Source organism: Mrakia frigida (genome assembly GCF_051309035.1).
Source record: "Mrakia frigida strain ATCC 22029 unplaced genomic scaffold BDY24scaffold_56, whole genome shotgun sequence".
NCBI classification, from domain to species: Eukaryota; Fungi; Basidiomycota; class Tremellomycetes; order Cystofilobasidiales; family Mrakiaceae; genus Mrakia; species Mrakia frigida.
In genome coordinates, this window is record NW_027481225.1 from 1 (window position 1) to 23,191 (window position 23,191).

At 54.9% G+C, this 23,191-nt stretch overlaps 8 protein-coding genes across 8 annotated transcripts; 4 read left to right on the plus strand and 4 right to left on the minus strand.

The window, feature by feature from the left end:
* Positions 1 to 25: 25 nt before the first annotated feature.
* Positions 26 to 1,086, plus strand: BDY24DRAFT_419275 (ferric reductase NAD binding domain-containing protein; the record flags this gene model as incomplete). Its single annotated transcript, XM_076643954.1, has 4 exons — positions 26 to 257; positions 332 to 445; positions 530 to 868; positions 956 to 1,086. Coding segments are annotated over 4 exons (816 nt in total), but the record flags the coding sequence as incomplete, so codon positions are not given.
* A 484-nt stretch (positions 1,087 to 1,570) lies between these two features.
* BDY24DRAFT_244210 (uncharacterized protein) lies at positions 1,571 to 5,186 on the minus strand. Its single transcript, XM_076636740.1, has one exon. It carries the CDS (start codon positions 5,093 to 5,095, stop codon positions 1,616 to 1,618), a length of 3,480 nt encoding a protein of 1,159 aa, XP_076492145.1. The 5' UTR covers positions 5,096 to 5,186; the 3' UTR covers positions 1,571 to 1,615.
* BDY24DRAFT_328787 (serine/threonine-protein kinase) lies at positions 5,039 to 6,344 on the minus strand (the record flags this gene model as incomplete). The annotated part of the gene is made up of 4 exons (XM_076637102.1): positions 5,039 to 5,118; positions 5,223 to 5,360; positions 5,477 to 5,965; positions 6,242 to 6,344. Coding segments are annotated over 4 exons (810 nt in total), but the record flags the coding sequence as incomplete, so codon positions are not given.
* Positions 6,345 to 6,899: 555 nt separating this feature from the next.
* AIM41 (Aim41p) lies at positions 6,900 to 7,915 on the plus strand (the record flags this gene model as incomplete). Its single annotated transcript, XM_076643955.1, has 5 exons — positions 6,900 to 7,133; positions 7,218 to 7,322; positions 7,411 to 7,524; positions 7,603 to 7,669; positions 7,773 to 7,915. The coding sequence occupies 5 exons, from the start codon at positions 6,900 to 6,902 to the stop codon at positions 7,913 to 7,915; spliced, it is 663 nt and encodes a 220-aa protein (XP_076492147.1).
* A 1,333-nt stretch (positions 7,916 to 9,248) lies between these two features.
* On the plus strand, positions 9,249 to 12,853 carry BDY24DRAFT_404751 (alpha-keto acid decarboxylase family protein). The gene is made up of 16 exons (XM_076642541.1): positions 9,249 to 9,414; positions 9,554 to 9,570; positions 9,689 to 9,753; positions 9,854 to 9,927; positions 10,004 to 10,054; positions 10,132 to 10,169; positions 10,265 to 10,344; positions 10,440 to 10,651; positions 10,728 to 10,876; positions 10,957 to 11,069; positions 11,162 to 11,321; positions 11,418 to 11,695; positions 11,795 to 12,005; positions 12,103 to 12,160; positions 12,253 to 12,472; positions 12,599 to 12,853. The coding sequence occupies exons 1-16, from the start codon at positions 9,379 to 9,381 to the stop codon at positions 12,652 to 12,654; spliced, it is 1,818 nt and encodes a 605-aa protein (XP_076492148.1). The 5' UTR covers positions 9,249 to 9,378; the 3' UTR covers positions 12,655 to 12,853.
* A 334-nt stretch (positions 12,854 to 13,187) lies between these two features.
* BDY24DRAFT_419279 (acyl-CoA N-acyltransferase) lies at positions 13,188 to 16,174 on the minus strand (the record flags this gene model as incomplete). The annotated part of the gene is made up of 12 exons (XM_076643956.1): positions 13,188 to 13,259; positions 13,393 to 13,583; positions 13,754 to 13,948; positions 14,107 to 14,200; positions 14,381 to 14,452; positions 14,623 to 14,688; positions 14,785 to 14,874; positions 14,963 to 15,010; positions 15,117 to 15,464; positions 15,571 to 15,603; positions 15,694 to 15,992; positions 16,084 to 16,174. The coding sequence occupies 12 exons, from the start codon at positions 16,172 to 16,174 to the stop codon at positions 13,188 to 13,190; spliced, it is 1,599 nt and encodes a 532-aa protein (XP_076492149.1).
* A 40-nt stretch (positions 16,175 to 16,214) lies between these two features.
* Positions 16,215 to 18,882, minus strand: BDY24DRAFT_404767 (NUDIX hydrolase). Its single transcript, XM_076642542.1, has 11 exons — positions 18,804 to 18,882; positions 18,601 to 18,684; positions 18,223 to 18,511; positions 18,008 to 18,132; positions 17,841 to 17,927; positions 17,635 to 17,740; positions 17,352 to 17,534; positions 16,930 to 17,214; positions 16,797 to 16,844; positions 16,551 to 16,700; positions 16,215 to 16,464 (listed from the first exon to the last, which is right to left on the minus strand). The coding sequence occupies exons 1-11, from the start codon at positions 18,865 to 18,867 to the stop codon at positions 16,383 to 16,385; spliced, it is 1,503 nt and encodes a 500-aa protein (XP_076492150.1). The 5' UTR covers positions 18,868 to 18,882; the 3' UTR covers positions 16,215 to 16,382.
* A 997-nt stretch (positions 18,883 to 19,879) lies between these two features.
* BDY24DRAFT_404768 (GDP-mannose transporter) lies at positions 19,880 to 23,191 on the plus strand. The gene is made up of 11 exons (XM_076642543.1): positions 19,880 to 20,393; positions 20,945 to 21,198; positions 21,339 to 21,395; positions 21,500 to 21,568; positions 21,672 to 21,724; positions 21,835 to 21,895; positions 21,998 to 22,080; positions 22,153 to 22,239; positions 22,320 to 22,456; positions 22,540 to 22,632; positions 22,715 to 23,191. The coding sequence occupies exons 1-11, from the start codon at positions 20,195 to 20,197 to the stop codon at positions 22,804 to 22,806; spliced, it is 1,185 nt and encodes a 394-aa protein (XP_076492151.1). The 5' UTR covers positions 19,880 to 20,194; the 3' UTR covers positions 22,807 to 23,191.

Below are 23,191 nucleotides of genomic sequence, written 5' to 3' on the forward strand. Positions count from 1 at the left end.
GGAAGAGGTCCAGAAGCAAGCTAGGCTAACCCGTGCACCGAGCCCCGAGGAAGCCCATGTCGCATCGATCCCATCGTCCGACAAGAAGATCAACTCGGACGTCACCTTCATTGTGGGAGCCAACGACGGGTTTACTGGCAGGCTGTCTCGTATTGCCAAGTCGCATGGAGGAAGGTTCGAGGTCCCAGCTTACCTCGATGGACCCTACGGAACTATCGCTTCGATTGACAGCTATTCCAGCGTCGTTCTCGTCGCTGGTCCGTTCTTTCTCGCGTTTCAGCCTCATCTTCTCGAAAGAGTTGACTGACCACGACACATTTCCTCTTTTCAGGTGGTACCGGAGTGTCCTATACTCTCCCTCTCGCTCTTCAGCTCGTCCGACTCGCTCAAGAGGGAAGCTCAGCAGTCTCGAGTTTGACGTTCGTTTGGTGCGTGAAAAACGTCGGTGAGTACAAATCTTCTTCTCTCTCTCTCTCCCGCGCGACGACTCGAACCCCGAGCCTCAGCTTACCTTCCTTTCGTCGATCAGAGCACATCGCCTGGATCTCCTCGACCCTCCTCCAGCTTCGACACGACTGCCCTTCTTCCCTCGTCCTCGACATCAAGATCTTCGTCACACAAGCTCTCGTCAACGAGCTAGGTACCGCCTCTTCCAGCGACCACGAATCTTCCTCCGACGAGGAGATTACCTCCGAGGAAGGACGCTCGTCGCCCGACAGTGGAGAGGTCAACGAGAAGATGGCCGTCGCTGAACGAAACGCTGAAAAGCTTGGAGCTGAGCTGGACCACTCTGGAGGACGACCTGACTTCTCTACGCTCCTGGGTAGCATCATCAAGGACGCTGCAGGTGGAGCTGTTGCTGTAAACGGTGAGTTTGCTCGAGAACGAAGGGGAGGGGAGACGAACGAGTCAACGACGCGTCCTGACTGACCTTTGGTTTTTCGTCGCGTTTCAGTCTGTGGTCCCTCTACTCTTACCACCAGCGTCAGGACAGCTCTCAACTCGAGCGATGGACCCTACAAAGTCAAGGACGTCTGGAACGGAGGATCTTCGGTCACGCTTCACACTGAGAGCTTCGGATGGTAGATTAAATTGGTTCGTTTCGTTTTGGCTCGGTCCTCCCTTGTTTGTTTTCGTCTTCACGCCTTCCTCCAGTTCTCTTTCTACGTGTAGATAATTTCGGTTTCTTTCCTTGCTTAGACTCCTCCTCTTTTGCTTTGCTACGTATCTCAACGGAATGATAACGAGCTGACGAGAACGCGATCGAGATCAAGAAACGAGCAGATGCAAGATGGAGCAAAAGAGAAAGATAGAGCAAGGAGAAGCGAGATGTGAAAAGATGGAGAAGTGGTATATCGTGAGGGGAGGAGAGCAAAAGAAGGAGAGTGTCTCTGTGGGTAAATGGGGGGGAAACGTGAGTGAGAACGAAAACGGAACGATGAAGGTAAGGAGGAGCAAAGGCATAGGGAAAGCGAAAGAGATCGAAAGGGGAAAGATAAGCAATGAGGAGAGAAACGAAGTGTAGGAGGAAAGATAGTGCGAGCATAATAAACGAAGGAGGATGGGTCCTGAAGAAGAAGGAAGAAACGAATACCGAAACTGAACAAGTCCCTCGTCACTCCTCCTCCTCATCCTCGTCCTCCTCGATGATCCCAGCACTCCTGAACGCTGTAGGAGGTAACTGTCTCCTCGCTCCCACCGAAGCCTTCGCGGCCGACGAGCCTCCCTTCCCTGTAGGTCCTCCCTCTCCGCTGTGTGGGTGAACGTGAGAAACCGACGACGTCAAGTCGAGGGCTGGAGTGTCGACCGAGGATGGGAAGGCTCCTTGAGTCGGAAGAGGGGAGATGGTCTTTCCTGACACGGTGGTAGGTGCTGCCGAAGAGGAGGAGGAAGAGGAAGCTGTGGCGTAGGAGACGGCGGGGGGAGCCCAGGAGGAGGGAGGAGGAGCGAACGCGTTGGCTCGTCCTTTGAACGCTGGCGAGGAGATGAAGTTTGCCGAAGACGAGGAGTAGCTGTTGTTGCTGCTGCTGTTCCCCGTTCCGTACCCAGCTGCCGAGATCCCAGCGTGCTTCTTCGATCCTCCCTGTCCCAACCCTCCCTCGAATCCGTCGTCCTCGTCCTCCCAATCTCCGTCGTCTCCCTCGAGCGGCTTCGAAGCGAAGACGTCCCTGAGAACCGGTTTCGCTCGAGGAGTGAGATCGCTCGTGGTCCAACTGGCTCGACTCAGGGCTCGAGAGGGTTGCTGGTAAGAGTGCTGGTTGTGGAAGATGCTGCCGTGGGGAGACCTTTGGCCGGAGGAGAGAGCGGACTTGGTTCGATGAGCGACGAGGACGGTGGTGCTATAGGACGACTGAGCTGATCCAGGACGACGGATTTCATCTCGACTTCCTCCTCCTTCCTCTCGGGGAGTGCTTGGTCCAGTGTCGAACTCGACTGCTTCCTCGTCGAGAGATTCGAGAGGTCCAGCGTCCGACTCTCCTCCCCTGTCGATTCCCAGTCCCTCGAGCGACCTCCCTAGAGCCATCAAGTCGTTCGACGAGTTCGGGTTCGATCGAATGGATGAAGCTGCCGAGGATGTTCTCCCGTGCGACGAATGAACGGTCTTGATCTGACGAACGACCTTCGTCGACGATCCGGATCCGACGCGTCGATGGTAGTGCTGAAGAGGACTCGCCTGCGTCGTCCGCCTCGTCGATCCTGCCGACGAGGCCGTTGGAGACCTCGACATGTTCCTCTCGATTCCAGGAGGGTATCCGAGGTTGAACGACCGAACCGAGGAGGGGCGAGATTGGGATCGAGCTTGTTTGCCTGACTCGCTCGTCGGAGTTCGACTTTCCATCGATCTTCGTCCTGGATCGCTCGGACGACGGTTGAGGGAAGTGGATCCGTGGAAGGGGTCGTGAGAGCCAGCCATGAGGGAGAGATCGATGGGTGGGAGGTGGAGGGAGGCGACCGAGGAACGACGAGAGTGGACGGACTGCTGACTGCTCGACCTGCGAGCCATCATCGGTCGATCGAGGGTGCTGGTTGGAAGTCTTCGACCTGGAGGAGCGAACTGGCCAGAGTTCCTTCTCGAATCGACCGAATTCCTCCTCGACGAAGGTCGAGTTCCTCCGATGGGCATCGACTTGACGGTCGGGAATCCTGATCCTGAGGAGCTGTGATTCGGCGACGTTGGGAGATGGGACGGACGTTTCCCTCCTCGCTTCTTCGAGTCCTCCTTGAACCACATCCTGAACGTCGTGAGGATACTGTTGTTCTTGGGAGGTTTGCTGCTCTTCGACGCGGCTGAGGAGACGGATCCACCGGCGTGAATCGTAGGGAGGGAGGTGGCTTCCGAGATCCGGTCGATGGGATGGGTCGAACGACGAGGAGAGGTGGCGGCGAGAGGTTCGTAGTACACCGAGGAGGAGGAAGAGGGGTAGGTTGAGATGGGAGGTCGAGAAGGAGAGGAAACGGTGCTGTTTCTCGTGATGGGATGAGGTTTCTGCAGCTTGTTGGGACTCGGCGAACGCGTCTTTTGAGAATCTCCATCCTCCTTGAGCTTGTCGTCGGACTTCTTCCTGACCAAGCCGGCTGCTAAGCTGTGAAGCATGCTGACCGAGGAGGATCTGGCCTTGCCGCTATCGTGTCGTCTCGACTTTCCTGGCGTCGAGGCTGGAGAAGGAGTTCCCGTCGACGTCCTGTCTTCGGGCGTCGAGGAACGAAGGGACGAGGAGGAGGGATCCTGGAGGTTGGGGAAGGATCTGGAGGTTGAGAAGCCGAACGGATTGAGAGTGGAGGAGGAGATGGTTGAAAGGTCGGGTTGAGATTCGGAGGTGGGGACGGTAGGAGTAGGAGGTTCGATGTTGATGGAGCTGGAGGGAGGAGGAGGTTGAGATGGGCTCGAGAAAGGATCGTCGGTGACTGTGACGATGTGACTTGGAGGTTCGGCTCGAGAGAAGAGGTTTTGGGGCGATGGCTGATGGACCTCCTGCCTCAACGACGAGCGATCCGACTCCGAGTGGTTGCCGTTCGAGGTTGGCGACTCGGATCCTCCTCGAGCCCTCTCCAGCTTCCGCATCTCCGACAAGCCTGAGTCGTCGATGCTGACATGCTGATGAACTTCCTCCTCAATGGCCTCATCCCTCCTCTGAGCGACTCTCTTCCCCTTCAGGATCCACCACAAAGCTCCGCTCGTGTCGCACGCGTCGTTCGTGACGGAGTGAACGAGCTGACCGGTGTCGAATCCGAGAGCCTCGAGTCCTCCAAGGATCTCTTGCTCGACTGGTGTAGAGAACTGGGAGCGACGATGCTGGGAGAGGAGGGCAACGTAGTCGACGAGGGGCAAGGGAGTAGCGGTGTAGGATGCGAGGAGGTGAGGGAGGTGGGTCATGGAGGTGTTGCTGGTGAGTCGTTCCGAGAGGTTGGACGAGATGGAGCGTCGTTTTGTTCGAGAGGGAGTGCGAGAGTTGGCGGCGAGGGGAAGGAGCTGGTGGGAGACCGACCGAGAATCGTCGTGTTCGTGATCGAGAGCCGACTCGTCTTCCTCCTCCATCACGTCTCCTGTGAGATCGATCCTCGACGAAGCTTTGAAGCCATTTCCTCCGTGACTCGATTCCGATCCACTCTTCCTGATTGTCGACTCGCTTCCAGTCCTCCTGAGTACGTTGTGAATCGACGACGTCGAGGTAGACCGTATCGAGGCTCCGTCCTTCGCCAAAACACCCTCCAACGACGCCCTCGCCCTTCCGATCTCTTCCTTCTCTTCGTCTCCTCCAGCGTCTCCACTCTCGACCGTCGTCGGTGTCGTCACTCCACTCCCTATGGACCGATCTCCGTCGTGGAACTCGAAGCTCGTCTCCGAAACCTCGCTTCCACTCGCTGCTTCCGGGTGAGAAGAGGTTGCGACTGGCTCTGGGTCGGAGGCGACGAAGAAGTTGGAGCGTTGATCGTCGAAGACGGCGAGAGGTGAGGGAGGTAATGGTGAGGCCTCGTGGGTAGGGGAAGGGAAGTTGGAGTGGTTGACGGGAGGAGGATAGAGGGATTTGGCGAACCAAGGGTGGGCGAGGATCTCCTTGACGCAAGGACGCTTGGCTGGATCGAGGGAGAGCATGGAGCGGATGAGGGACAGAGGTTCTAATGCCGAGAAAGAGAAAGAAATTCAAACGTCAGGATGAGAGGTCCAGAGACAAGAAGAGCTAAGGAGGGAAGGAAGGAGACAGGACGCGAAGAAGACGTACCTTCGGCTAGCCATTCGGGCTCCTCGTAGACTCCTTGGATGATCATCCTCTTCATCACCTCCTCATCATCATCATCGAACGGAAGTCCTCCACAGAGCAGGCAGTAAAGGATGATTCCCATCGACCAAACGTCGACCTCTGTTCGACGCGACGAGGGAGAGCAACGATGGTCAGCTCCTCTTCTCCTTCAAAGACACCGAAGCTCTTGAACGTAAAGCAGTCAACAAAGAATCGAAGAAAGGAACAAGACTCACCTTCTCCCACGTACTTCTTCCCCGTCAACATCTCAGGACTCGCATACCCCGTCGTCCCACAAAACGTCTCCAACAACCTCCCGCTCTCCCACTCCCTCACGAACCCCAAATCCCCCAGCTTGACCTTCAACTCCCCATCCAACAACACGTTCTCCAACTTCAGATCCCTATGTACCACTCCCATCGAATGCATGTACCCCACCGCCAGTCCGAGCTCTCCAAAGATCCTCCTCGCTTCGTGCTCTGGGAGCCTCCCACGTTCGACGAGGTAGTCGAAGAGCTCTCCTCCTGCGCAGAGTTCCGTGACGAGGTAGATGTGGGACTCCGTTGCTAGGACCTCGAGGAGTTGGCAGATGTTGGGGTGGTGGAGACGACGATGGTGGTGGATTTCTCGAGTGAGGGAGGAGGTGAGGGCTTTGGGGATCTTCTTGATCGCGCATCGAGTGGAGGTGAGACGATGAGTGCAGAGGTGGACGAGACCGTAGGTTCCTGGAGGACGGTTGTGATACGAGCGAGAAAAAGGGTTGGAAGTTAGTTCTAGAGCTTCGATGGAAGGCAAAACGAGGGGGATGTGCAGAGAAGGAGGAGTCCTCAAGGAGGGCAGGAGATGGAGAGTGAAGCTCAAGTTGACGAGCTGACAGAAGGGTGGAGAAGATCGACGCTGGGTCCTCGAGAGGAGCAAGCAACAAATCTTCACCTCCCCAGCTTCGACGGCCTCTCCCTGCTAATAAAGCGAACAGAAGAGAAGATGGCGTGAAGACTTACCTTCTCCGATGACCCGCCCAAGGGTATATCCTCCCACGACTCTGAGTTTCTCCGAGCAGAGCTCCTTCCCTAGCTCTTGATATGCATTGGCGAGCTGAGTAGAGAGGTGTATACAAGACGCGAAGCGAAGTCAGCTACGCTTGGTTGATTTCGAGCGAAAGAGCGCGTCGAGAAGGAAGAGAGGGAAGGGGAGGAGGAGAGGAGGGAGGGAGGGAGGAGAGTCGAAGAAACGAACCTGAGCTCTCTGGTTATTCGACACGCTCCCAGTTCGCAAACGTGACATCTAGTGAGAAGAGAAACCTTCTTGCCTGTTAAGGACGAGCTTGAAAGGACGAGTTTGAATGCTATGAAGTCGAGGAGGAGGGAAGGGGACGGAAGGAGGAGGGGCCGGCGCGCGAGAGTCGAGGGAGCGAGTCCAGGCTGGGGAGGAGAAAGATTGAGATTCGGACTGTTAGATTGGGAGAGGGGAGGCTGAGCTGGCGTGGATGACGAGATAGAAGAGGTCGGATGTAAAGATGCGAGAAGGAGAGGAAGGGAGGGAAGTCGACGTTAGGAGCTTCAAAGAAAGCGAGGTCAAGGCGAGCTTCTCTCACCTTTCCCTTCTCCCTTCCCTTCCCTTCCCTTCCTACCCCCAAACCACGATCACACCTTTTCAAGCATGTCTCTCCCTCTCCTTCCTCGTCTCGCTCTTCGTCGATCCATCCCTGCTCCTTCCTCAACCCTGCGTCGATTCTTCGCCGCCGAAGCTCCTCCTCCTCCCTCCTCCTCCTCCTCCTCTTCCTCACCCGTCGTCGATGCCGCCGTCAACGCTCTCCCCATCCGAGATCAGCTCAAAACAGCTCTCAAGACCGCTATGAGGGCTAAGGATCAGAACTCGACTACTATCGTCAAGGTCTGTTGCGTTCAAGGATCTCTAGTTGGCGAGAAAGTATGCTCGACGAAGCTGAACCTGCTGCCTTCCCTTCTCGATTTCTAGTCCATCCTCGCAGACATCATCTACTATGAGAAGTCTTCCAGTCCACCGAAACCTGCAGACGATCAGTCCGTCTACTCGGTCATCCAGAAATGTGTGGCTCAGCGCGTTCGTCCTGCAACCAATCGTCCTCTTGACCTTCCGTTTTCGAGCTCGAGCTCACTCTGTCCCCTCTCCCTATTTTCTTCTTTCGCAGAAAGAATCCTCAGCAAGCTACCTCGCTGCCAAACGCCAGGATCTAGCCGACAAGGAATCCTCTGAAGCGACGTTCATCTCTCAGTTCTTGCCCAAAGGACTCACAACCGAGGAGGTGAGAGAGAGAGAGCTCGACTTCCTCCTTCTCCTTCTCTCCTCTGACTCTTCCCCTCCTTCCCTCGACTCAACTCAGATCACCGCCACCCTCACCCGTCTATCCAAGGAACTCTCGCTGCCTGAAGGGGACATGAAATCGATGGGTTCGTTCCGATCTTCCCTTCCTCCCATCCTATCCGTCAATCAGCGACGCGTCGAACTCCCAACTTACACCCCCTCCCTCCTTCGTTCCTCTTGATCGCACAGGTAAACTGATCGGAGCCTTCTGGAAGGAAGTCGAAAAAGTCAAAGCCGATGGAGCAGAGGTTGGACAGATCGCGAGGAATTTGTTGAAGATCACTTCTGGAGGAGGAGGAGGAGGAGGAGGAGGAGGAGCGTCGAAGAAGTGATGGATCGATGTATGTATGCGCGGCTCTTCACCACTCTTGGGAGCTTGTTCGGGGTTGGGTGTGGGAAAGGAAAGAGATGGGAGAGTGGCAGTCGATGAGGGAAAGGGTGATGGACTACGTGGAAGTCGACGATTGGTGGGAAGAAGAAGAAGAGACCCCACTGGAGAAAAAGGATGGAGACCGAAGAACGGAGGAGGGAAGCGATGAGAGCTGGAGTGTGATGGGCCGAAAGGTGAGTGTCGATTTCGGAGAGGGATGGGTGACGAGGTGTCGAATCGGAGAGAGTAGTGGTGGAGGGCGGAACGGAACGGGTGAGAGGAGGGAAAGAAAGAAAGGAAGGGAGGAAGAGGGAGAAGTGAGCTCGTCCGTTTCTTCGAGAGGTCGAGAAACCTCGATCTCTGGAGAACGATGAGCTTGAATCTGGATCGAAGATGGCGATGAGGTGAAGGATAGGCTTGAGGAGGTGACGAGAGCGGTTTCGGGAGATGAGAGTGTTTTCCTGGCTGTGGATGGACGAAAATGAAAAAGTGAAGGAGGGAGGTGAGCTCCGTCTCGTTCGAGGTCGTTCTCGCTGCTTCTCCTCCGTCGCGAAGCTCGATCCGCTGTGAACGCTGAGCTTGATCGATGAAGTCGTCTGATGGGAGGTTGAAGGCGAGGCTTGAGGACGTCCTCGTCGAGGTTTGGGGAGATGAACAGTCGTTGCCGGCGGTAGGGGAGAATGAAAAGGAAAGAGGTGGTGAGCTCGTTCGTTTCAGCCCTCGATGCCCTCCCCTCTTCTTCTCAAGCTTCTCCAACGTTCCTGCCATGAGCAGAGGATCCAACCTTCTTCTCGCAGGTTGCGATACATACAGACTCACCTCTCGTACGATCCAAAGGCAAGCGATCTAACGTCGTCGCGTGAAAAAGTGAGGTCAAAGAAGAAGGATGGTGAGCAAAAACCCTCTCAGCTTTTCGGATCTCGGAAATGAGCTTGGATAGCTATCTCCGCGTCTCTTTTCTAATCATATCAGTCCCGACTCTTGGACAGACTGGAAGATTCGTTCTGTTGTCAAAAGATGGGGGGGGAACGTTGGGCTCCAATGTTCTGACTGAGAGTTCAGCGGCTCGGGCTCTTCAACGAACCAGGCGGACGAGGCGGCAGATGACGGTCCTCCGTTCAAGTGCCGCAACCTCATCGAAAGACGTGAAGTTTTGCTCTCTGATCTTTGAGGGTTGCTTGATCGTTCGTTCCCGATGGACGGGATGTATATTTCGACGCGTCGCAAAGTTGTTTGGCGGACCAGATTGAACTTCCTGAGTCTTCGTTCTGAAGGCGAGGCTCATTCACGACCGAGTAGGGTTCTGTTGGCTTCGCAGGCTCAAAAGGGTCGATTTTTCGAAAGCTTCCATCTCTCCATCAACCACCACCACCCCCCCTCTTCCCACCCATCAACCCACCCATCAACCCAACCACCAAAACCAACATGCCCGCTACTTTCTCTGGCGAGATCACCGTCTCGGTTCGTTCCACCTCTTCTCTCTCGCCTCCTCCTCATCCCATCTCTCCTATGAACGCCTCCTTCCCTCCCCTCTCATCGCTGACCTCGCCGCTTCCCCTTTTCTTTCTTCTCTTTTCTCGATCCTCTTCTCGATCTATAGGAGTACATCCTTGCTCGGTGAATATCTTCTCCTTCTCTCTACAACGACTCGTCTCGATCTGGTCTCTCAGGCCTCGTGGAAACTCTCTCTGACTTTCTTCGTGCTTCCTTTCTTGTCGTCTTCCCTCCTCCTCAGACTTGTTCAATTGAACGTCAAGACCATCTTCGGAGTGCCTGGAGATTTCAACCTCGAGTTCCTCGGTATGTCCATCCCTCTGCTCCTGCAATTTTCAGCCTTCAGAGAGATCGAAGCTGACCTCGTCACCTCTCCCTCCCTCCCTCCCTCCCTTGCCGTCCCCAGATTACATTGAGGAGAACAAGGACGTTCTTTGGGCTGGAAACGCCAACGAGTTGAACGCTTCCTACGCCTGTGATGTGAGCAAAACTTTTGCTTCTCGATCTCACTCCTGCGAGCATCCTCTGACCATCCGTCTTCCATCTCTCGATCCAGGGTTACGCTCGAGTCTCCAAGGGACTCGCCGTTCTCCTCACCACCTTCGGAGTACGTTCTCCCTCCTTCCCTCCTCGACGATTAGGCAAAGGCTGACGTCTTCCTTTCCTCCTTTTCTCTGCGAACAGGTCGGAGAGCTCTCCGCCCTCTGTGGTGTCGCCGGAATGTGAGCTCAATCTTCTTCTTTCGCTTCCGCTCGAGGGACCAAACAACTTTCTGACCTTCCCTCCCTCCCTCCCTCCTTCCTTCCCTCTCTTCCAGGATGTCTGAGCGACTTCCTTTGCTCCACATTGTCGGAACCCCCTCCACCAAACTCCAGTCTTCCGGTGCTCTTCTTCACCGTGAGTGAAACTTCTTTCGCCTCGAACGTGCCCTCCTCTCACGCTCGAACTGATCTCATCGCTCCTTCCTTCCTTCCTTCCTCCTCTTCCCTCAGACACTCTCGGAGACGGTCGATTCAACGAGTTCGAGACCATGTCTGCTCAGATCTCTGCTCACACCGCCAAGCTCCAGCGAATCGAGGGAGCCGGAGAGGTTATCGACGAGCTCATCAAGGTCGCGCTCAAGGAGTGCCGACCCGTCTACCTCACCCTCCCCACTGATCTCGTCCACGCCAAAATCCCCGCTTCCACTTTGAACACTCCTCTCGTGAGTTTCCTTCCCTACATCTTGATCCTTAGCGAGCTCTTTCGCTGACTCTCTCTGCTCTTTCCTCTCCTCTCAGCCCACCATCTCTTCCTCCGCTCCTCCCGCCTCCGCCGCCGATGTTGAGCTCGAGGGATCCGCTAAGGACTTCGTGGACAGGATCGTCGCCCTCTACGAGAAGGCTGAGGATCCCATCGTTCTCGTTGATGCTTGCGCTGGACGATTCGGGTACGTCGACGCGATCTCCATCTCGCTCTCGATTCTTCCTTCGCTGACCTCGCTTCCTTTCTTCTCTCGCACTACTTTAGAATGGAGGGATGGGCCCTCAAGCTTGTTGAGGAGACTGGAATGACCTTCTTCGAGACCCCTATGGGAAAGGCTTCCATGGACGAGACTCACCCTCAGTACGGAGGATGCTACAGTTCGTCTCCTTTCTCCTCCTCTTTCTCCCTTTCCCTCAGCTCGACCTCTTTATCTAACCTTCATCCTTCTCACTCTTCTCTCTCCTCTCAGTCGGATCCAACTCCTTCCCCGCCGTCCAGAACCTCGTCGAGAAGGCCGATCTCGTTATCGCTCTCGGATCCATCGTCTCCGACTTCAACTCCGGATCCTTCTCGTGGGGAATCAACAAGAACGCCCTTGTTGAGCTTCACTCTGACCACATGAAGGTTGGGTAAGTCGCCTTCTCTCTCCTTTCGTCGTTTCTCGATCTCGTTCTTCTCGACGCTGACCTTTCGCCTGCTCTTCCCTCCCTTTCCCTCTCCTTCAGACACGCCGTTTACCCTTCTCTCTCCTTCCGAGACATCCTCCCCGTCCTCATCAAGCGACTCTCGACCGTCCCCAAGAAGTCCGGATCCGCTAAGGCCAACAAGGCCGACGTCGCCTCTGCCACCCAGAGGAAGAACGCCGTCGTCGTCCCCACCGCTGAGGACGAGGCCGACGAGGCCAAGTTCGGAAAGGGAGTCATCACCCAGAAGTACCTCTGGCCCCGAATGCAGCACTTCTTCCAGGAGTGGGATGTTATCCTCGCTGAGACTGGAACTGCCGGTTCGTCGTCTTTCTTTTTTTCCTTTCCTCTTCTCGCCCCTCTCGTCGAGTCCCGTTCTGACCTTCTCTCTCTCTCTCTTTCCCCTCTTCGTTTCTCAGCTTTCGGTATCCTCGATATCCCCTACCCCAAGACCGCTATCTCCCTCGCCCAGGTCCTTTGGGGATCCATCGGATGGTCCGTGGGAGCCACTCTCGGAGCTGCTCAGGCTGCTAGGGAGTCCAAGCAGGGAGCCGACCGAAGGACTATCCTCTTCTGTGGAGATGGTTCTCTTCAGCTTACTGTTCAGGAGATCGGAACTATGATGCGACGGTGAGTCTTCTCTCTCTTTCTCGTCTCCTCGTCTCTTCTTTCTTTTCGAACCGCGACTGATCCTTTCCGTTCCCTCTCCCGCGTTCTCCCTTCGCAGAGGTCTTACCCCCTTCCTCTTCATCCTCAACAACGACGGTTACGAGATTGAGCGACAGGTACGTTTTCTCTCTGCTTCTCACTTCGACTTCGTCCTCTCACTCTTCGACGCGACGCTGACTCTTCCCTCCCTTTTTTTTCACTCTTTCAGATCCACGGGGTTACCGCCGTCTACAACGACATCCAGCCCTACAACCACTCCCTCCTCCTCGACTTCCTCTCCCCCGTCCCCAAGAAGGGAGAGACCGGAACCCCCAGGAAGTACCACAAGGTCTCGACCCGAGACGAGCTCGACGCCCTGCTCAAGGACCCCGAGTTCCAGGCCGGAAAGACCATCCAGCTCATCGAGATCATGATGCCCCGAAACGATGGTGAGTCTTTTCTTCTTCTTTTTTTTTTTTTCTTCGTCTCTTCTTGTTCTTTGTTTCAGTTCGACTTCCGATCGACGTAGAACTCAGATCGCTGACCTCTCTTCCTTCTCCCCTCCTCTCTCTCAGCTCCTCGATCGCTTCTCACCCAGGCCAAGCTCACCGAGGCCGCCAACGCCCAGTAAAAAAAGTTTTCCCAGTTAGCTTTTAGACTTCTTATATCTCCTGGTTCTGCTAGCTTTTTCTCCTCCCTCTCTGCCTTTCTCACTTTTAGATGCTCTCCTCCCCTCCTCCTCCCTCCACCCCCCTTACTCAAATCCACTGACACTTGTGTTATAATTTTAACGACGACGATGAAACTGTTTCGCTTCCTATCCTTACTTACTACATCTCTCGGACTCGAAAGAAAGAAGAAAAGCTTCGGAGACTCGAACGAACGTGAAGACGAACGAAACCAAGAACCGTTTTTCGTTCGAGACGCTCGCTCTCGTCTCGTTTAGCTCCCAGTCGAGCCGACCTCCTCAACGAGTGAAGCTCACTCAGTTCCAGACGAAAAAAAAAAAACCCCGGTCTATCAAGCTAGCTGGCAGATGGTCGGTCGAGGTAAAGAGAGAGAGCGAACCCGAAACGGTCGACGCGTCCAAAATCCTCTCGCTCCTCTCCTCCCCTCGTCGTCTTTCGTCTCCTCCTCTCTCACAACACATGAAAACTCTCCATCTCATCCACCAGTATTGAACCTAACATGCGCCAACGAAAGCAAAGGCGGCCTGATCCTCCTCTCCGAAGCCAACTATCGCAGCCAAACCCAAACCCAAAAAATCAACAAAAGTCAGCACTCTCTCTCGTCTCGTCTCGTCTCGTCTCCTCTCCCTCCCCTCCCCTCCCAGCCCCAAAAATTCCTTTCGTCCGTTCGCACCACTCACCTTCTCGACCATCTCCCTCGTCACCACCACGTTCTCTCCCTCCTCCCTCGTGAACGGCACCACGCCTTGTCGATACCTCAGCAACCCGGCCTCCTGCAGCGTGAGCGCTACGTCGTCCAGTCTCAGACGAGCCTTGGAAGCGAGGAGGGAGAGGGGGATCGTTTTGGACGTCAGAAGGGTTTGTTCCTCCTCTGCCAGCCAGCCAAGAAACGCGAAAAGACAAAAGAAAAAAACGAGAGTCAGTGTCAGTTTTGAACGCGTCTCCTTCTTCGTCTCCCCTCTCCCTCTCGTTCGTTTTCTTCGCTTCGCTTCCTTCCTTGAAAACTTCTCTTCGTTCAAACAGGTACGCTGCTCCACTCACCTTTCTGATGCCTCGTCACCAACCCGACGGGAGGATGCCTCGTCGTCGTCGGGGGATCCGAGAGCGGTTCGAGTTCGGTCCTCAGGACGGAAACGAGGACGGACGTCCAGAAGGAGAGGTAGCCTTTGAGGCCCAAGTCCGAGAGGGGACGTTCCGGCGTTCCGGGAGTGGGGGACTGGAGGGTTAGGCAGTAGCCTAAAAACGAAAGGAGGAGGGTGGGGGATGGAGGGAGGGGACGAAGGATCAGTTTCGGACGAACGAACGAACGAACGAACGAACGAACAAGGACGACTCAGAACGTCGAGACGGGAGGAAAGGTGAAGGCGTGGTATGTAGAGAGGGTGGACACTCACTAAACTCGATCATCAACCTTCCGAACCCCTTCTTCTGGAAAGGAGGGAACGTGATGATGCACGCGAGGTTGTAGTCGTCGTACGAGATTTTTTCCTGTTGAGAACCCCAACCCCCAACCGCGTACGGGAAACGAGTCAGCGAACGGATGGAACTCGAGAGCGAGAGCGAGAGCGAAGACCGGAAAGGAAATGGAACCAGAGAGAGAGAAGGACCGAAAAGGAAAAGGAGAGAAAAAGAGAAGGGGCCCGCGTTCGACGAAACGAACGAACGAACCTTTGAAAAGAAGCCCACGACAAAGTCGGATTTGGAGGTTTTCGCGTCCGTCATGACGTAGAACGTGAAGGCCTCTACAAAAGGACTGTGGTCAGTTTCGTATTAGAGAGAGGAAGAACCAACGAAAAGGGCAAGAGCGAAGGGACGCACCGACCTAGCACGAAAAGGGGAAACCAAACGAAGGAGCGAGGTCAGACGCGTCGAAACGAACCTCCGCCGAAACGAGACGAGCCGAGACTCACAGAGTAGAAGATCGTCTTCTGATCGATAAACAGTTTCCCGAACAGGCTCAGGTTCTGGCAGTAGAGCTGCGATTCCGAACGAACGAACGAAGAAAGAGTCGTGAGCACGACCCGAGACGAAAAACGAAGACGAAGACGAGGAAATGGAGGTTTCTCTCTCACCCTCTCCTTCGCCCCATCCACCTCCCAGATCGAGACTCCGTCCTTCTGGTACACGAGCGTCCCAGGTGGATGGGAGGATTTACAGAGTCGCTGTGGGATGAAACGAAGGAAGACCAAGTCAGCTGCTGAAGCCGAAAGCGAAAGCGAAAGCAAAGAGAGAAGAGAAGAGGGAACGAACGCGATGTCCCTCGTACGAATCGAACTCCCTCATGTACTTGAAGCAGCCCTACCCCAACCCCAACCCCAAACCGAAACCGAGAAACCAAGTCAGCTCTTCTTTCGCTCCTTCTCTCTTCTCTGTTCTCTCGAAAAGAAGAGCGTAAGAGACCCACATCGCAAACGAACAAATCCCCCCTCCCGCCCATCTCCTCCCCTCCTCCCAACCCGCCAGCCAACAAGTCCGACGTCCTCCCATGAGCTCGAAGAGTCGTCCTCGGTATACTCAGCACCTTCGATGCTCCCATTACTGCTCCCTCCGCTCCTAGCGACGCCGGTAGCGTCGTCGGTGGTTTCGAACTCGTCGTCGGCCTCCCTCCTCCTCCTCCTCCTCCTTTCGACCCGTTCGAGTTGATCGGAGCCGGTCCATCCTCGGCAGCCGAAAGCGGATAAGGCGAGAAGTACCACGTTGAGATTTCAAAGGAGGCGTAGCGGACTTGGTTGAAGTTTCGGACGCGGGTGAGCTGGCCGGTACGAGAAAGGAAGGAGACGAGGAGACGAGAGTGAGCTTTGGGAGGGAGGGAGGGAGGAGAAGCGGTTGGGAGGGAGGAAGGAGAGAGAGAGACGAACGAGATGATGCTCTATATCTGGGTCTGCTGAAGGCTGTAAAAACGAAACGAAACGAAAAGTGAAACGAGAAATGGATGAGCTCAAAAACAAAGAAACGAGAAATGAACGGTCGAGCTCACTCACCTGCTCTCCTCCTCCTCCTCCCTCCCCTCCCGCTCTCTTCCTCTTCCTAACGAAACCAAGCTCACTCTCCAAACTCCTCCGTTCAATCTTACTCTTCTCCACCCCTTCTCCTTCTCCCTCCTCCTTCTCCATCATCGTCGGCGTCGTCCCTCCTTCAACGCTCGCTCCCCTCCACGGTCCCATCAGAACCGACTCCCCGACCCACTCGTCCAACCGCTTATCCCGTCCTGGATAGGTCACGTAGAACTCTCTAGTAGAGGAGGAGGGCACGAGGCGGGATTGAAGGATCGTGCATCGGCCTGGCGAGAGAAGGAGAAGGAAGGGTGAGCTTTGATGAGCTCGAGGTGGGTGGGTTTCTTTTTGGGGGAGCTTGCAACTGGGGGATCTCACGAGTGGAATCTCCTTTGTGGAGCGAGTAGTCTTGGTTGATGAGGATCGGGAAGGCAACGGACAAAGAAGAAGAGGAAGAAGAGGAGGCCATTTGGTTCTGGTTGGGTTGTTGGGCGTTATATTAAGGGAGGGAAGGGAAGGCGAGGAGAGGGCGACTGGTCTCTTCGGTCCTTCTCCTTGTTTTCTTTTTTTCTTTCTCTTTCTTTCCTTTCGTGTTTCCCTTTCTCGTGTAAGTGTATATCTCTCATCAACATCCTCCTAAAACCCAAAAACAGAACTCAATCAAGGAAAAAGCGATTCTAAACGCTCGACCCACTCCTCCACCTCCAAACCCACCAAACGACCAACGCCAGCGACACCACCGTCGAGATGGCTCTCAATCTGCCAACGAACCCATAAAAAAAACGTCAACCGATCAGTCTCTGTTCCGGTCGAGTCGAGAGCTCCCAAGCTACAGATCTACGTACATGATGGCACAGAGCAAAGCCTTCCTCACCGACGAGTAGAACGCCGATAGAGCGGCTCCGGACCAGTTGATCCTTCGACTGGCTGCTCCAGGGGAGTCGACGGATTCGTCCCAGGACCGGATGATGCGGCGGTAGCGGCGGCCAAAGACCCTGTGCGTGCGAAAGAGGGGGAGAGGAGAGGAAAGGGAGGGGGAGGTGTGAGTGTGAGAGAGCGAGGGAGAGAGGAGAGAGAGAGAGGGAACGAACCAAACGAAGAAATCTACATCTGGGAACGAGAACGAAGGGAGCACCGATCTACATCGCAAAACGAGAGGGGTATATCAGCTTGATGAGCGAGCAAAACGAAACGTAACGAGAGACGCGTCTCTCCATCACTCACACCGTCCCAGCGTTCAAGCTCCTCCCCGTCCTCAACTTCTTCTCCTTCCCTCCCTTCCCTTTCCCTTTCCCCTTCTTCGGACTAGGATACCCTCCCGGGAAAGCTTCGTCCTTCTTGGGCAGTCCTCCGATGGGATCGACGAAGGACGAAACGACCTGGACGGGCGGGGGACGAGCGGTCGGGTCAGGCGAGGGAGGAGGGGTGGAGAACAAAGGTGGGTTGAGCGAAGTGGAAGGGGAGGTGTTGGCGAGGAGGTTGGACGGTTGGAAGAGGGAGGTGAGATCGCTTGAGGAAACGAAAGACGAAAGAGGGAAGAGGGAGGGAGGGGAGAGGTGTTTAGCGAAACGAGACGGGTAGCGTAGGTTCGCTTCCTTTTTTTTCTTCCTTTGAGTAAGACATGAGAAAAGATAAGGAGTACCCACAGAGTCATCCCCAAAGTCAACCCCCAAAGTCTCAGCCCAGGCGTCGACCGTTGGGTCCAAGGGAGGTCGAACGGCAACCACGAGGCGTCCCCTCCCGCCTCGACTTCAGGAGAGAGGGAAGCGTCGGGTTTCCAGCCTGCGGCGGTAGCGGTGGGAGTGTCGGGGAGGGAGATGGCTGAGAATCTGGGTCGCGACGAAAGAAGAAGAAGAAGTCGGTTCAGCTTGAAGTTCTCGAGACGAGACGAGGAAGAGAAGACAAAGACGAGAGAGAGGGGAAACGAACTGCATCGACCCGACCCAGAGATGAACGAAGCGCCGAATGAAAACGTTGCGAGCGATTCGAGGGGAGAGGGAGATGGAGATGGTTGACCAGGTGATAGGAGGGACGACTAAAAACACCCACCACAAAGAGAGATAAAGGAAGAGCAAAAGAAGGAGGTCAGCTCTCGTTCTTTCCTCCTTGTCGCTCTTCCAAGCGGGAGGACTCACGAAGATCAAGAGGGATCCAGTGCAGCGTCGACACCTCCTCCGGGTCCAGTTCAGGCTCAGGAGAAGTCTTGGTCGTTTGGAGGAAGACTAAGGAACAAGAAGAAGCGATGGAAAGATGAGTCGACGGAAGGAAGGAGGCGAAGGTGAGCTCGAGCTCGAGAACGTACCAAAGGGCGAAAGAACCATCAACAGCCTCTTCCCGAGGGAAGTGGTGATCTCCCGATCATCCAGCTGTCCTATGTTGAGCCAGGTCTGCTCAGCCAGATCGATCCCAACTTCCTCCCATGTTTCCCTGAGGCGCAAAAAACAAAAGAACGAGGAAAGGTGAGCCCGATCCAACGTGCGATCTCCCAGCTCCAACGAGATGATTTTGTAAGCTCACCTCAAAGCGGTATACTGAGCGTTCTCATCCTCGGCGTTCTTCCTTCCTCCCGGGAAAGCCAGCTGCGAGCTCCAGCGATCTCCTCGTCGTTTCGCTCGACGAATGTAAAGGATCTCCACGGTCGTGCCCTCCTCCCTCACCCAATCCCTCGCGAAGAACTCCTCCAAGCTCGTAGCGGGGACTTCGTCGACGTCGGAGCTGGTGGTGGTGGAGGAAGGAACGAGTCGGATGCAGATGGCAACGGACGCTCGTCCTTGCTGGGTGGGAGGGGAGGCGATTTGACGAGGAGCTGGGAGAGGGAGGAGGAAGGAGAGGACGGACGGGTGTGAGCGATGGGATGGGCGAGGAACCGCTGTAGATTTTAGGGACGAGACTCACGGGTGGTTTGGATATGCTCAAGAGCTCTGAGAAGATCAGGAAGGAGAGAAGTTCCCGAAGAAGTCGAGGTCGCAGAAGGGAGAGCTGGAGAAACAAGAAAAAACGGGAGGAGAAGGAAAAGGAACGATGAGCTCAACAGCGAAGGCGAAGAAAGAGATCCTCCTCCTCCTCCTTTGAAACACAAGAAGAATGTCCAAACTCACCAGCAGTAGCTTGCTGAGTCTGTCGGTTCCTGATTCCAGCGGAGGTAGGATCGAGAGCGGCCATCTTTGAGAAGGAGAGTGAGGGTTGGGAGGGAGAGGGAGGAACAGAGGCAGTTCGGACTTCCTCGCGGGCGTTCCGATCCCCAACGAAACGAGGGCCTTTGAAGACCCCTGAGAGCGTCTGATTTTTATAGAGAGCGTTTCAGACCGGGAGACGACTTCATTCCGAGCTGAGAGTCCATTGTGAAGGGCGGCCGAAAATCCGTGTTCGGACGTGAGAAGCGAGAGGACGAGACGAGTCGAGTCGAGTCGACGCGTCTTCTTCTTCGTTTGAGTTCCTCTTTATCAATGAGCTTGGACGGAAAGGCACGTCCTGCTCCAGATTATGTATATGTTCAGTATCGCATCCGTAGGGAGCAAGTAAGAGCTGATTCCTCATCGAGGGAGTCTTGCAAAAAATCAACGACCAGCGTTCGACTGGACGCGACGAGATGTCCCCGGCGCGCTTAGAACTAAACACGTTGGATCCTTTAGGTGTTTCTATGGGAGCGTGGGAGAGAGTCAGATTCGGAAGTCGAAGGGGGGGAGATCAAGGGGCCAGCACGTCGACGCGTCGCTCGGTCGACGGTGAGATCTCCAAACGACGCTTACCCTTTCTTCTGCGTAGTCACAGGTGCTTAAGTCCTTCCTAGACCGAACAGGATACGCTTCTTTTCGAAGCACCAGGGCTGCTTCATTTCTTCTCTCGGCAATTTTTGCAACGGAAAGAAACACGTTCTCCCATCGCCCATCATTCCAACACGTCCCTCCTCTCTTCTCCCTTCCTTTTCCTTTCCTCGTTTACGTATCTCCGCCAACAAAAACACGCCTTTCCACCCTCTCACTAGGACTCACCTCCAACGAAGTTGGGGTACAAAGAACCTCCCAATCCAAGACGCGACGCGGGGAGAAGAGAAAAGGGTTGGTTCGTTGAAGGTGAACGCGACTGTCCTCTCTTCTTCTCCCTCTTCTCCCTCTCCTTGTCCTCCCTCAAACGCTCTTCAGCCTGTTAAAGCATCCAATCCTCCGCCCTGAACTTTCTTTCTCCTTCTTATATAACCTCGAATTTTAGCAGTTTTGACTCTGCCCTCTGATCTTCCCCGCAGCTTGTTGGCCCGTTCCCCCCTGGCCCTGTCTCACCGCTTCTTTCCTTCTTCTCTTCCAACGCTCACCTTCTTCCCCTCTCTCTCTTTTTTTCTTTTCTCTCTTCTCTCTTCCCCTCTCTCTCCCTCTCTCGTTCTCGCAGAGATCCCTCCTTAGCTTCAGCTCAACAGCTCAGCTCTCCCTTCCTCCCTCCCTCCTCCTCTCTCCTCGAAACTCTCCTCCCTCCCTCCCTCGTTTTTTCCCCAACCATGTCGCTTGAATCTGGCCGAATCTCTCCTCGAATCGGCTCCTCTACGAACCTCGCTCAGTACGGAGGACAGGAAGGTGGCGTGAACGGACTGGGCATCAAGTCTGGCGAGGAGGAGGTGAACGAGAGCTTGATGGGGAACAAGAGCTCAAGGAACGTGTCGGGAGCGAGGGGAGCGGAGCCTGTCGTCGGAAACCCTGGTGAGTCTTGCTTTTTTGGTATTTGGAAGGCTGCATAGAGGCCTGCTTTGACTTGGAGTCGAATTGGGTGGGCTGGCAGAGGAGGAAGAGGCTGGGAGAAGGAGGGAGCGCACAGGATGAGAGGGAGGAGGAGGCGAAGCTTTGGCCTTTCTCTTTTGAGAGTTGGGTTGATTGCTCGCGTCCCATGGACTACTGGGACTTGATATGCACTCGAAGACAGACTCTAGAGTCTCCCTCGAGTCTGTATATCTGTCTCGAAGTCGACGGGAGAACTGGGAAGCTCGCAAGAAGGAAAGGAATCCCTTTGCTCCTTCGCGTCCCCTCCTTCACGTCTTGTTCGCTTCAGCTTGACGAAGCTCCTGCACGGCAGTTGCGAGCTCAAAGTTCTACTCAGCTCTTCCTAGCTCTCCTGTTCATCTTACCTTTGCCTCCACAGCTCTGCTTCTCCCCTTTTGAACGAGTCAACGAGAGCTGACCTCTTTCGTCTCCCCTTTGTCCTTCCTTCCCTCCCTCCCTCCCTCCTCTCCCGTCACCTCGCCTCCCTCCTCCAGCGTACCCTATCCTCGCCTACTGTGGTGCCTCCATCATGATGACGGTCGTCAACAAATACGTCGTCTCTGGAACCAACTTCGACATGAACTTCCTCCTCCTCACCATCCAATCCGCCGTCTGCGTCGCCGCCGTGTTCATCGCGAAGAAGCTCGGAGTCATCACCTTCAGGGACTGGGACACCAACGACGCCAAGATCTGGTTCCCTATCAGTGCTTTGCTCGTGACGGTTATCTACACTGGAAGCAAGAGTCTGGTGAGTTCAGCTTTTTACGCGTTTGGGGAGTCGGAAGGAAGGTCGGAGCTGGTTTGGGTTCCTCCCTCCGTCGTCGAGAGCTGACCTTCGTTTCGTTTGCTTCTGATCTCTTTCGTTGATGTTCGGTTGGATCTCATCAGCAACATCTCACTATCCCTGCTTACACTGTTCTCAAGAACGGATCCATCATCATCACCGTTCGTTCACCTCTCCTTCCTCCCTTCCTCGGCTTCCTCTTTCTCCTCCCCTTCAAGCTAGGACCCCCATCGCTGATTGCTGACTTTTTTTTTCTACTCTACAGGCCTACGGAGAGGTCATCTGGTTCGGAGGACACGTTACCAGCCTCGCTCTCGCTTCGTTCGGTCTCATCGTGAGTTTCATTTCAGCCCTCGGCTCTTGAGTCTCACGGAAGGGGAGCCGATTTAAGTTTGAGAGCTCACCAAAAGACTCGAATTCTCTTTCCTTCTCACCAGGTCCTTTCTTCTATCATCGCTGGATGGCCTGAGCTTTCTGCTTCGTTCGGAATGTGAGTCTTTGGCGTTGAGATGGAGGTGCTCGAGGTTTGAGCTCGAAGTTGGAAGGAGAAAGTCGAGCTGACCTTCGTCCTTTCCCTTTCGGTTCGAACCTTTTTCTCAGTGGAGCTGGAGCTGTAGCTGGCGACGCTTCGTTCAACGTTGGTTACCTGTGGATGCTTATCGTACGTTTCAGCTATCTGTCGCCGCTGCCAGACTCGAACTCGATCTGCTTCTTCTCGAAGGCTCGAGCTGACCTCCTCCCCTCCTTGTCGTCGCTCCTTCAGAACTGCTTTGCCGCCGCCACCTACCTTCTCACCATGAGGAAGCGAATCAAAATCACTGGATTCTCTGACTGGGACTCCATGATGTGAGCTTCATTCTTCTTCCCTTCTCGAGAGTTCGTTCCTGACGCTCTACCGTCCCTCCTCCCTCGCTGCAGGTACAACAACTTGCTCTCCATCCCTATCCTCGTCGTCGCTTCCATCATTTTCGAGGACTGGGGAGCTGAGTCTCTTGCTCGAAACTTGTGAGTCTTGATCCGGTGGCTTTCCTCGACCGACCAGAGGTGAGAGCTGACCCTCGATCCTCCCTCCCTCCCTCCCTCAGCCCTGCCGACAACCGAGGAACCCTTCTCTTTGCCATCGCCTTCTCTGGAGCCGCTGCCGTCTTCATCTCCTACTCCACTGCCTGGTGCATCCGAGTCACCTCGTCGACAACCTACTCCATGGTCGGAGCTTTGAACAGTGAGTCTCTTCCTTTCGACTTCTGGAACTCACGCGTCGTCGAACTTCGAGCTGACACCTTCCTTCTTTGTTCGATCGCACAGAGCTCCCCATCGCTGCTTCGGGTATGATCTTCTTCGGAAACCCCGTCAACTTCACTTCCGTCACCTCGGTCTTGATCGGATTCTTCTCTGGTCGTGAGTCTTCTGCTCTTCCTTTTCCTCCCCTTCGTCTCGATTGGTCTCGTCTGACCCTCGTTCTCCCTCCCTCCTTCGACAGTCGTCTACTCGGCCGCTAAGACCCAGCAGGCCAAGGAGGCTCGAGCCAAGGCCGCCGTCGACATCCCTCTCTACAACAAGGACAAGGCCTAATCTTCCCCTCCCAAAAAGCCTCTCGCTCTCCCTCCTCTCCTCTCCTCGGTCTCGTCTGTTTTATTTTCTCTCTTAGAAGCCTGTCACTCCGCTCAAACCCCTCTGCTTCTGCTCCCCCTTCCTCCCTCTCTCATCGTTACACCTAGATACCTTACTCGTTTCCTCTCGCTCTTCCTTCCGTCGCATCTTTCTCCACTTTACCCTACTCAAACACGCGTTCGTTCACCTCAGACGCTTCTTCCCTTTCTTCCCTTCTTTTTTTTCGCTCTTCATCCTTCTCCTTCTTAACTGGTTAGACTTTGGGGTCCTTTGATTTGCTTTCCTTCTTTCTTTTCTCTGCTTCTTTGACGTTGGGTCCCAATTGATCTATCATCTTTCGTTCGCT

Bases quoted from the DNA above. Each gene is read 5' to 3' on its own strand.
- BDY24DRAFT_404768 (XM_076642543.1), top strand. From the start codon at position 20,195: ATGTCGCTTGAATCTGGCCGAATCTCTCCTCGAATCGGCTCCTCTACG. The intron at 20,394-20,944 runs GTGAGTCTTGCT...TCCCTCCTCCAG, and splicing joins GCCTGTCGTCGGAAACCCTG to CGTACCCTATCCTCGCCTAC. The intron at 22,081-22,152 runs GTGAGCTTCATT...CCCTCGCTGCAG, and splicing joins TCTGACTGGGACTCCATGAT to GTACAACAACTTGCTCTCCA.
- BDY24DRAFT_244210 (XM_076636740.1), bottom strand. From the start codon at position 5,095: ATGCTCTCCCTCGATCCAGCCAAGCGTCCTTGCGTCAAGGAGATCCTC.
- BDY24DRAFT_404767 (XM_076642542.1), bottom strand. From the start codon at position 18,867: ATGGCCGCTCTCGATCCTACCTCCGCTGGAATCAGGAACCGACAGACT. The intron at 17,741-17,840 runs GTGAGTCCTCCC...GGGTGTTTTTAG, and splicing joins CTGGATCCCTCTTGATCTTC to TCGTCCCTCCTATCACCTGG. The intron at 16,465-16,550 runs GTACGTAGATCT...GTTCGTTGGCAG, and splicing joins GCTTTGCTCTGTGCCATCAT to ATTGAGAGCCATCTCGACGG.
- BDY24DRAFT_404751 (XM_076642541.1), top strand. From the start codon at position 9,379: ATGCCCGCTACTTTCTCTGGCGAGATCACCGTCTCG. The intron at 11,070-11,161 runs GTTCGTCTCCTT...CTCTCCTCTCAG, and splicing joins TCAGTACGGAGGATGCTACA to TCGGATCCAACTCCTTCCCC. The intron at 12,473-12,598 runs GTGAGTCTTTTC...CCTCTCTCTCAG, and splicing joins CATGATGCCCCGAAACGATG to CTCCTCGATCGCTTCTCACC.